At 59.2% G+C, this 11,011-nt stretch overlaps 1 protein-coding gene across 1 annotated transcript; it reads right to left on the bottom strand.

The window, feature by feature from the left end:
• On the bottom strand, window positions 1-10,674 carry LOC138734621 (solute carrier family 22 member 6-like). Its single transcript, XM_069882375.1, has 9 exons — window positions 10,261-10,674; window positions 9,390-9,493; window positions 6,297-6,451; window positions 5,465-5,633; window positions 5,022-5,145; window positions 3,800-3,909; window positions 2,142-2,356; window positions 1,254-1,362; window positions 1-208 (listed from the first exon to the last, which is right to left on the bottom strand). The coding sequence occupies exons 1-9, from the start codon at window positions 10,672-10,674 to the stop codon at window positions 1-3; spliced, it is 1,608 nt and encodes a 535-aa protein (XP_069738476.1).
• Window positions 10,675-11,011: the final 337 nt, after the last annotated feature.

Consider the following 11,011-nt stretch of genomic DNA (forward strand, 5'->3'; position numbering starts at 1 on the left):
TCACCGTCTCTCGACGTCCTCGATGGTCTCGGGGAGGGGGACGTTGCGGGTCTCGGGGAGGAAGCAGGTGGCGACGGCCGAGACGACGGGGGCCACCCCGTAGATGACGAGGGGCAGCGCGGGGGTGACGTCGGCCGCGATGCGGACCAGCGGGGCCACCATGCTGCCCACGCGAGCCATGGTGCCTCCCAGGCCCAGCCCCGTCTGCCTGCGGGGGGAGGAGGGACCACGGACACCTCGGAGGGGTGGATGGGGGCACGGAGGGAGGGGGGGATGGAGGAGGAGATGGAGGGATGGATGGAGGAGGAGATGGAGGGATGGAGGAGGAGATGGAGGGATGGAGGAGAAGATGGAGGGATGGATGGAGGAGGAGATGGAGGGATGGAGGAGAAGATGGAGGGATGGATGGAGGAGGAGATGGAGGGATGGAGGAGAAGATGGAGGGATGGATGGAGGAGGAGATGGAGGGATGGAGGAGAAGATGGAGGGATGGATGGAGGAGGAGATGGAGGGATGGAGGAGAAGATGGAGGGATGGAGGAGAAGATGGAGGGATGGATGGATGAGGAGATAGAGGGATGGAGGAGAAGATGGATGAGAAGATAGAGGGATGGAGGAGAAGATGGATGGATGAGGAGATAGAGGGATGGATGAGAAGATAGAGGGATGGATGAGGAGATAGAGGGATGGATGAGGAGATAGAGGGATGAGAAGATAGATGGATGAGGAGATGGATGGATGAGGAGATAGAGGGATGGAGGAGAAGATGGATGGAGGAGAAGATGGATGGATGAGGAGATAGAGGGATGGATGGATGAGAAGATGGAGGAGAAGATGGAGGGATGGAGGAGGAGATAGAGGGATGGAGGAGAAGATGGAGGGAGGAGAAGATGGATGGAGGAGAAGATAGAGGGATGGAGGAGAAGATAGAGGGATGGAGGAGAAGATAGATGGATGGATGAGATAGCGGGATGGAGGAGAAGACGGAGGGATGGAGGAGAAGATGGATGGAGGAGAAGATGGATGGATGAGATAGAGGGATGGAGGAGAAGACGGAGGGATGGAGGAGAAGATGGATGGATGAGAAGATAGAGGGATGGACTAGGAGATAGAGGGATGGATGGATGAGAAGATAGAGGGATGGAGGGAGGGGTTTGTGGTGGGTGGGTGGATGAAAGGATGGATTGAGGGATGGAGGAGTTGGTGGATGGATGGAGGGGTGGAGGGACGGCGGGCTCGGTGGCCCCCCCGCACCTGATGACGGTGGGGAAGAGCTCCCCAGTGAAGATGTAGGCGCAGTTGAAGGAGGCGGCCAGCGAGCCCTTCCCGACGACGGCCAGGGCCATGCGCAGCGTCTGCAGCTCTGGGGACACCCCAGCCCTTCTCTGGGGACACCCCGGGGCCTCCTTCCCTCCACCCCCCACGTCCCAGGTCCCTCCCATCGTCCTCCACCCCCTTGGCCTCCATCTCCCGTCCCCTTGGCCCTCATCCCTCCATCCCATTGTCCTCGCCCCATTGTTCTTCAACCCCTTGTTCTCCATCCCTGTGACCTTCATCCTTCCATCCCATCATCCTCCATCCTATTATCCTCCATCCTTCATCCCATTGTCCTCCACCCCCTTGTCCTCCATCCCTGTGTCCTTCATCCCTCCATCCCATTGTCCTCCACCCCTCGGTCCTTCATCCCTCCAGCTCCTTATCCTCCATCCTCCATCCCATCGTCCTCCACCCCCTTGTCCTTCATCCCTTGATCCCATTGTCCTCCACCCCCGTGTCCTTCATCGTCCACCCCCTTGTCCTTCATCCCTTGATCCCATCGTCCTCCATCCCCGTCTCCTTCACCCTCCATCCCCGTGTCCTTCATCCCTTGATCCCATTGTCCTCCTTCCCTGTGTCCTTCATCCTCCATCCCCGTGTCCTTCATCCCTTGATGCCATCGTCCTCCCTCCCCGTGTCCTTCACCCTCCACCCCCTTGTCCTTCATCCCTTGATCCCATCGTCCTCCACCCCCGTGTCCTTCATCCCTTGATGCCATCGTCCTCCCTCCCCGTGTCCTCCATCCCTTGATGCCATCGTCCTCCCTCCCCGTGTCCTTCACCCTCCACCCCGTTGTCCTCCCCGCCGGTCGCCCTCATTCCTCACCGCTGGGCACGAGGATGTTAGCGAGGATGCAGGCGCCGGCGAGCGCCAGGGCCCCTCCCTGAGCCGCCCTGCGCCCCACGCAGCTGATGGCCACCACCGACACCAGCTTGGCCGGGATGTCCACCGCCCCGAACACCACCTGGCTCAGGTAGATGTCCACCCCGAAGCCCTGAAGGTCCATGGCCAGCCCGTAGTAGGCGAAGCTGGTGGAGAACCTGCCCCCGGACCCATCAAGGCAACGCCAGGACCACCGGCAACCACCCGGGGGGACCAAACGGGGGGGTTGGCCACCAAAACGTGGGGGTTGGCCACCAAAACGTGGGGGTTGGCCACCAAAAGGTGGAGTTTGGGCACCAAAAGGTGGAGTTTGGGCACCAAAAGGTGGAGTTTGGAGACCAAAAATGGAGTTTGGAGACCAAAAGGTGGAGTTTGGTCATCAAAAGGTGGAGTTTGGTCATCAGAAGTTGGAGTTTGGCCACCAAAAGGTGGAGTTTGGCCACCAAAAGGTGGAGTTTGGCCACTAAAAGGTGAAGTTTGGTCATCAGAAGTTGGAGTTTGGTCATCAAAAGGGGGAGTTTGGAGACCAAAAGTGGAGTTTGGCCACCAGAAGATGGAGTTTGGCCACCAAAAGTGGAGTTTGGCTGCCAAAAGGTGGAGTTTGGAGACCAAAAGGTGGAGTTTGGTCATCAAAAGGGGGAGTTTGGAGACCAAAAGTGGAGTTTGGCCACCAGAAGGTGGAGTTTGGAGACCAAAACGTGGAGTTTGGCCACCAAAAATGGAGTTTGGAGACCAAAACGTGGAGTTTGGCCACCAAAAATGGAGTTTGGAGACCAAAACGTGGAGTTTGGCCACCAAAACATGGAGTTTGGTCATCAAAAGTGGAGTTTGGAGACCAAAAGTGGAGTTTGGAGACCAAAAGGTACAGTTTGGCACCAAAAGGTGGAGTTTGGCCACCAAAACATGAGATTTGGCCACCAAAACATAGATTTGGGCCACCAAATGTCTGGTTTGACACCAAAAGGTGGGTTTTTTTCCCCTCAAGAGGGGATTTTGGACCCCGAAACGGGTCAGTTTTGCCTCCCAAAGGTGTTTTTCTGCCCCCAAAGGGAGATTTTGACCCCCAAAAGGGTGGATTTTGCCCCCAAAAGGGGATCTTTTTGCCCCAAAAGAGGATTTTTGACCCCGAAATGATGGATTTTGTCCGCTAAAGATGTTTTTTTGCCCCCAAATAAGGTTTTGAACCCCAAGAAGGGCTAGTTTTGGCTCCCAAAGATGATTATTTTTAGCCCCAAAGGGGGTTTTGACCCTAAAAAGGGGGGTTTGACCCTAAAAATGGATTTTTTTGCCTCCCAATGGCATTTTTTTCCCAAAAAGGGGGATTTTCACCCCCAAAAGGGGAATTTTGACCCCAAAAAGGTTGGTGTTTTCCTCCAAAGGTGGTTTTTTGCCCCTAAATAAGGTTTTGGACCCCAAGAAGGGTTGATTTTGGCTCCCAAAATGATATTTTTTGGCCCCGAAGGGGGTTTTTGACCCTCAAAGTTGGGGTTTTGACCCTAAAAGTTGGATTTTTGACCCTCAAAGTTGGGGGTTTGACCCTAAAAGGTGTTTTTTTTTCCCAAAACGAGGGGTTTTGGCCCCAAAACCGAGGCCCCACTTACCAGACGAAGCAGACGCCGATGGACACGGTTCTCATGGCCCGAGTGCGGAGCAGAGCGGGAAGGGCCCCCCCGGGCAGCGGCTCCGACCGACCCACCAGCGTCCGAAGAGTCTGCGGGACGCGACCTGGTGGGATCTAGGAGGGACCTGGGGGGATCTAGGAGGGGTTTGATGGGATCTAGGAGGGACCTGGGGGATCTAGGAGGGGTTTGATGGGAACTAGGAGGGACCTGGGGGATCTAGGAGGTGTTTGATGGGACCTAGGAGGGGTTTGATGGGACCTAGGAGGGACCTGGGGGGATCTAGGAGGGGTTTGATGGGACCTAGGAGGGGTTTGATGGGACCTAGGAGGGACCTGGGGGGATCTAGGAGGAGTTTGATGGGATCTAGGAGGAGTTTGATGGGATCTAGGAGGGACCTGGGGGATCTAGGAGGGGTTTGATGGGACCTAGGAGGGACCTGGGGGGATCTAGGAGGGGTTTGATGGGATCTAGGAGGGGTTTGATGGGACCTAGGAGGGACCTGGGGGGATCTAGGAGGGGTTTGATGGGACCTAGGAGGGACCTGGGGGGATCTAGGAGGGGTTTGATGGGACCTAGGAGGGACCTGGGGGGATCTAGGAGGGGTTTGATGGGACCTAGGAGGGGTTTGATGGGACCTAGGAGGGACCTGGGGGGATCTAGGAGGAGTTTGATGGGATCTAGGAGGGACCTGGGGGATCTAGGAGGGGTTTGATGGGATCTAGGAGGAGTTTGATGGGATCTAGGAGGGACCTGGGGGATCTAGGAGGGGTTTGATGGGATCTAGGAGGTGTTTGATGGGATCTAAGAGGGACCTGGGGGAGATCCGGGGGATCCAGGTGGGATCAGAGGGATGCAGGTGGCATCTAGGAGGGATAGAAGGATCTTGGGAGGGGATCTAGGGGGCCTGGTGGGATTGTAGGGATCCAGGTGGCATCTAGGAGGGGTTTGATGGGATCTAGGAGGGGTTCGGGTAGGATAAGAGGGGTCTGGGGGGAGACCCAGGTGGGGTTCTAGAGATCTAGGTGGGCTCAGAGGGATCTAGGTGGCATCTAGGAAGGATCCAAGGGGTCTTGGAGGAGATCGAGGTCATCCGGAGGGGACCAGGTGGATCTGAAGGAGGTTCAGGTGGATCTGGAGGGGGTTCAGGTGGATCTGAGGCGGGTTCAGGGGGATCCGTGGGGTCTCCAGGAGGCCCCGTCACCTCCTCGCTGAGCTTGTCCCCTTCCTCCTTCCTCCCGTTGACACGAGCGACTCTGCGGAGCCCCCGGAGGGCCAGGTCGGTCCTCCCTGTGATCACCTGCCACCGCGCCGACTCCACGAAGAACCTGGGGGACAGGGATTAGGGGGGACCTGGGGGTCCCGGGGAGGTCCCACCACCCCCTGAGGTCCTAACGTCCCCCCAGAAACCCCTGAGGAACCTGCTGAGGTCTCAACATCACCTGAGGGACCCAGGAACCCACCTGCTGAGGACCCAACGTCACCTGAGGGACCCCGGACCCCACCTGCTGAGGTCCCAGTGTCACCTTCACCCCTGAGGAACCCAGGAACTCAACCCAACGAGGTCCCAACGTCCCCGTGAGGAACCTCAACCTCCTTCTTCCAGCAGGTAGGTGGGTCTGGGGGGGCTTCCCGGCTTCTCCGTACCAGGAGTAGAGGAAGAAGAAGAAGAAGGGGATGGAGACCACCAGCTGGAGCCACCGCCAGTGGGGGACAGCGAAGGCCACAGCCGCCAGCACGAATTGTCCCAGGGTGTAGCAGTAACCGTTGATGGTTCCCACCACGGCGCGAGCCTCCGTGGGGATCCACTCCATGCCTGGGGCCAACGGAGAAGGAGCTGGGGTCCCACCAAGGGTCAACGGGGGGGAGATGGAGCCCAAGGGTCAATGGAGATGGAGCCCAAGGGTCAGTGGAGGTGGAGATGGATCCTTGTCCATTCCCAAGGGTCAGTGGTGGTGGGGATGGACCTTGAGTCCCACCAAGGGTCAGTGATGATGGGGATGGAGCCCAAGGGTCAGTGGAGATGGAGATGGATCCTGGTCCATCCCAAGGGTCAGTGGTGATGGGGATGGATCCTGGTCCATCCCAAGGGTCAGTGATGATGAAGATGGATCCTGGTCCATCCCAAGGGTCAGTGATGATGGGGATGGATCCTGGTCCATCCCAAGGGTCAGTGGTGATGGAGATGGATCCTGGTCCATCCCAAGGGTCAGTGGTGATGGGGATGGATCCTGGTCCATCCCAAGGGTCAGTGATGATGAAGATGGATCCTGGTCCATCCCAAGGGTCAGTGATGATGGAGATGGATCCTGGTCCATCCCAAGGGTCAGTGGTGATGGAGATGGATCCTGGTCCATCCCAAGGGTCAGTGATGATGGAGATGGATCCTGGTCCATCCCAGTGGTCGGGGTGGTGGGGCTGGTCCCTGGTGTCCCCGGTGTCCCCAGGGGTGGTGTCCCCGTCCCCCCGGGGCTCTCACAGAGGGAGGCAGAGTTGAGGGACACTCCGGCCATGGCCAGGCCCGTCAGGAAGCGGCCGGCGCAGTAGGAGCCGAAGGTGGGAGCGGCCGCCGTCCCGGCCCCCGTCACCCCCAGCTGCAGGTAGCTCCAGCTCAGCAGGGCCCGGCGACCCAGCCTGGGGGGACAGCGGACACTGGGAGCACCGGGACGGGACTGGGATGGAGGGTACGGGGTCCTGGAGATACTGGGATGGAGGGTACGGGGTCCTGGAGATACTGGGATGGAGGGTACGGGGTCCTGGAGATACTGGGATGGAGGGTACGGGGAGATGGAGATACTGGGATGGAGGGTACGGGGTCCTGGAGATACTGGGATGGAGGGTACGGGGGCTGGAGATACTGGGATGGAGGGTACGGGGAGATGGAGATACTGGGATGGAGGGTACGGGGTCCTGGAGATACTGGGATGGAGGGTACGGGGAGATGGAGACACTGGGATGGAGGGTACGGGGAGATGGAGATACTGGGATGGAGGGTACGGGGGGCTGGAGATACTGGGATGGAGGGTACGGGGAGATGGAGACACTGGGATGGAGGGTACGGGGGCTGGAGATACTGGGATGGAGGGTACGGGGAGATGGAGACACTGGGATGGAGGGTACGGGGAGATGGAGATACTGGGATGGAGGGTACGGGGAGATGGAGATACTGGGATGGAGGGTACGGGGAGATGGAGACACTGGGATGGAGGGTACGGGGAGATGGAGATACTGGGATGGAGGGTACGGGGAGATGGAGATACTGGGATGGAGGGTACGGGGAGATGGAGACACTGGGATGGAGGGTACGGGGTCCTGGAGATACTGGGATGGAGGGTACGGGGAGATGGAGATACTGGGATGGAGGGTACGGGGTCCTGGAGATACTGGGATGGAGGGTACGGGGAGATGGAGATACTGGGATGGAGGGTACGGGGTCCTGGAAATACTGGGATGGAGGGTACGGGGAGATGGAGATACTGGGATGGAGGGTACGGGGAGATGGAGACACTGGGATGGAGGGTACGGGGGCTGGAGATACTGGGATGGAGGGTACGGGGAGATGGAGATACTGGGATGGAGGGTACGGGGAGATGGAGATACTGGGATGGAGGGTATGGGGAGATGGAGATACTGGGATGGAGGGTACGGGGGCTGGAGATACTGGGATGGAGGGTATGGGGGGCTGGAGATACTGGGATGGAGGGTACGGGGAGATGGAGATACTGGGATGGAGGGTACGGGGGCTGGAGACACTGGGATGGAGGGTACGGGGAGATGGAGATACTGGGATGGAGGGTATGGGGGGCTGGAGATACTGGGATGGAGGGTACGGGGAGATGGAGATACTGGGATGGAGGGTACGGGGAGATGGAGATACTGGGATGGAGGGTACGGGGGCTGGAGATACTGGGATGGAGGGTACGGGGAGATGGAGACACTGGGATGGAGGGTACGGGGGCTGGAGATACTGGGATGGAGGGTACGGGGAGATGGAGACACTGGGATGGAGGGTACGGGGAGATGGAGATACTGGGATGGAGGGTACGGGGAGATGGAGATACTGGGATGGAGGGTACGGGGTCCTGGAGATACTGGGATGGAGGGTACGGGGAGATGGAGATACTGGGATGGAGGGTACGGGGTCCTGGAAATACTGGGATGGAGGGTACGGGGAGATGGAGATACTGGGATGGAGGGTACGGGGAGATGGAGACACTGGGATGGAGGGTACGGGGAGATGGAGATACTGGGATGGAGGGTACGGGGGCTGGAGACACTGGGATGGAGGGTACGGGGAGATGGAGATACTGGGATGGAGGGTACGGGGGCTGGAGATACTGGGATGGAGGGTACGGGGAGATGGAGATACTGGGATGGAGGGTACGGGGAGATGGAGATACTGGGATGGAGGGTATGGGGAGATGGAGATACTGGGATGGAGGGTACGGGGGCTGGAGATACTGGGATGGAGGGTATGGGGGGCTGGAGATACTGGGATGGAGGGTACGGGGGCTGGAGATACTGGGATGGAGGGTACGGGGAGATGGAGATACTGGGATGGAGGGTACGGGGAGATGGAGACACTGGGATGGAGGGTACGGGGAGATGGAGATACTGGGATGGAGGGTACGGGGAGATGGAGACACTGGGATGGAGGGTACGGGGAGATGGAGACACTGGGATGGAGGGTACGGGGGCTGGAGATACTGGGATGGAGGGTACGGGGAGATGGAGATACTGGGATGGAGGGTACGGGGGCTGGAGATACTGGGATGGAGGGTACGGGGAGATGGAGATACTGGGATGGAGGGTACGGGGAGATGGAGATACTGGGATGGAGGGTACGGGGAGATGGAGACACTGGGATGGAGGGTACGGGGAGATGGAGATACTGGGATGGAGGGTACGGGGAGATGGAGACACTGGGATGGAGGGTACGGGGAGATGGAGACACTGGGATGGAGGGTACGGGGGCTGGAGATACTGGGATGGAGGGTACGGGGAGATGGAGATACTGGGATGGAGGGTACGGGGGCTGGAGATACTGGGATGGAGGGTACGGGGAGATGGAGACACTGGGATGGAGGGTACGGGGAGATGGAGATACTGGGATGGAGGGTACGGGGAGATGGAGATACTGGGATGGAGGGTACGGGGAGATGGAGATACTGGGATGGAGGGTACGGGGAGATGGAGATACTGGGATGGAGGGTACGGGGAGATGGAGATACTGGGATGGAGAACTGGGAGGACTGGGAGCACTGGGAGAGGGACATGGGGACCTGGAGATACTGGGATGGGACACTGGGAGCACTGGGAGGGGCATACAGGGCACTGGGGTGGATGGGATGGAGGACAGAAGGTCCTGGAGATACTGGGAGAGGGAACTGGGAGCACTGGGAGGGGGACATGGGGCACTGGGAGGGGATGGGATGGAGGACAGGAGGTTCTGGAGATGCTGGGATGGGGAACTGGGGACACTGGGACACCAGCGAGGAGAGGACAACCTCACCCACCCACCCACCCCCTTCTCCTCTCCCAGTTCCTCCCAGTTCCTCCCAGTGCAACCCACTTGTCGGAGAGGATCCCGAAGAGCCCGGAGCCCAGGAGGATCCCGGCCATGTAGATGGACTGAGCCACCTGCCTCAGCGTCCTGGACTCGCACACCAGGTCCCACTGGCCCCAGGAGAAGACACAGGAGGTCACCTCCCACCCCGTGGTGGCCACTGACCCCCCCTTGGTGGCCACGTCCCCATCCAACCTCCATCCAACATCCAACCTCCAGCCTCCATCCAACCTTCAACCTTCAACCTTCATCCAACCTCCATCCAACCCAGGTCTCAGCCCATGGATCCAACCAGCTCAGATCCCTCTGGAGAACCTCAAATCCTCCAGCAGATCCATGGATCCAACCAGCTCAGATCCTTCTGGAGAACTTCAAACCCTCCGGAGAACCTCAAACCAGCTCAGATCACTCTGGAGAACCTCAAACCCTCTGGAGAACCTCAGATCCTTCTGGAGAACCTCAAACCCTCTGGAGACCCTCAAACCAGCTCAGATCCCTCTGGAGAACCTCAAATCCTCCAGCAGATCCATGGATCCAACCAGCTCAGATCCTTCTGGAGAACTTCAAACCCTCCGGAGAACCTCAAACCAGCTCAGATCGCTCTGGAGAACCTCAGATCCCTCTGGAGAACCTCAAACCCTCTGGAGACCCTCAAACCAGCTCAGATCCCTCTGGAGACCCTCAAACCCTCCAGCAGATCCATGGATCCAACCAGCTCAGATCCCTCTGGAGAACCTCAAACCCTCTGGAGAACCTCAAACCCCCTCCGGGAGCTCCTCCCACCTCCGTGTCACCTCCAACCCCCCCCGCGGTTCCTCCAACCCCCTTGTGTGTCTCCTGGATGAAGATCTGGTGGCTCTGGTGGTCGCCCCCTCACCTCGGTGACGATGGTTCGAGCGAAGGCGCCTCCCTCGTAGCTCCAACCGTCCCGACAGGGCTCGGTGGCCACCAGGGAGGAGCCGTTGGCCACCGCGGAGGAGGAATTGGCCACCGCGGAGCCGTTGGCCGCCCCGTGGACCTCCAGGAGGTGCCACTGAGGCTCCAGGTAGCGTCGGCAGCGCTGGAGCCGCCGGTGGCCGTCGGTGGGGATGGAGACGAGGACTTGGACCTCCCGGGAGGAGGCGTTGGCCGCGGGGTGGGGGCGGCAGTGGTGGCCGGGGACGCCGGCCGTGAAGTTCTGGAGAAGGTTGTGGCTGGCCAGCATGAGCAGGGGAAGGGCCAGCGCGGCCACAAAGGTCACCTGGAAGCGGCCCATCCCGCCCAGCTGGGCCAGGAGCTCCACGAAGGTCATGGCGGACACCAGGTGGCCTCACGGGAGCCTGGATGGAGCTGGGATGGAGCCTGGATGGAGAAACGGAGGTTGGATGGAGCCTGGATGGAGCTGGGATGGAGCTTGGATGGAGCCGGGATGGAGAAACAGAGGTTGGATGGAGAAATGAAGGTTGGATGAAGGTTGGATGGACCTTGGATGGAGAAATGAAGGTTGGATGGAGAAATGAAGGTTGGATGGAGCTTGGATGGAGCTTGGATGGAGAAACGGAGGTTGGATGGAGCCTGGATGGAGCTGGGATGGAGCCGGGATGGAGAAATGGAGCTTGGATGGAGAAATGAAGATTGGATGAAGGTTG

The sequence above is a fragment of the Phaenicophaeus curvirostris genome, unplaced genomic scaffold (assembly GCF_032191515.1).
Source record: "Phaenicophaeus curvirostris isolate KB17595 unplaced genomic scaffold, BPBGC_Pcur_1.0 scaffold_122, whole genome shotgun sequence".
Lineage (NCBI taxonomy): Eukaryota > Metazoa > Chordata > Aves > Cuculiformes > Cuculidae > Phaenicophaeus > Phaenicophaeus curvirostris.

What these genes read in the sequence shown, in the direction of transcription:
- LOC138734621 (XM_069882375.1), bottom strand. Translation starts at nt 10,674, where the DNA reads ATGACCTTCGTGGAGCTCCTGGCCCAGCTGGGCGGGATGGGCCGCTTC. An exon ending in TTCTTCTTCCTCTACTCCTG is followed by an intron (nt 5,146 to 5,464) that starts GTACGGAGAAGC and finishes CCTGTCCCCCAG; the next exon opens with GTTCTTCGTGGAGTCGGCGC. An exon ending in TAACATCCTCGTGCCCAGCG is followed by an intron (nt 1,363 to 2,141) that starts GTGAGGAATGAG and finishes GGGTGTCCCCAG; the next exon opens with AGCTGCAGACGCTGCGCATG.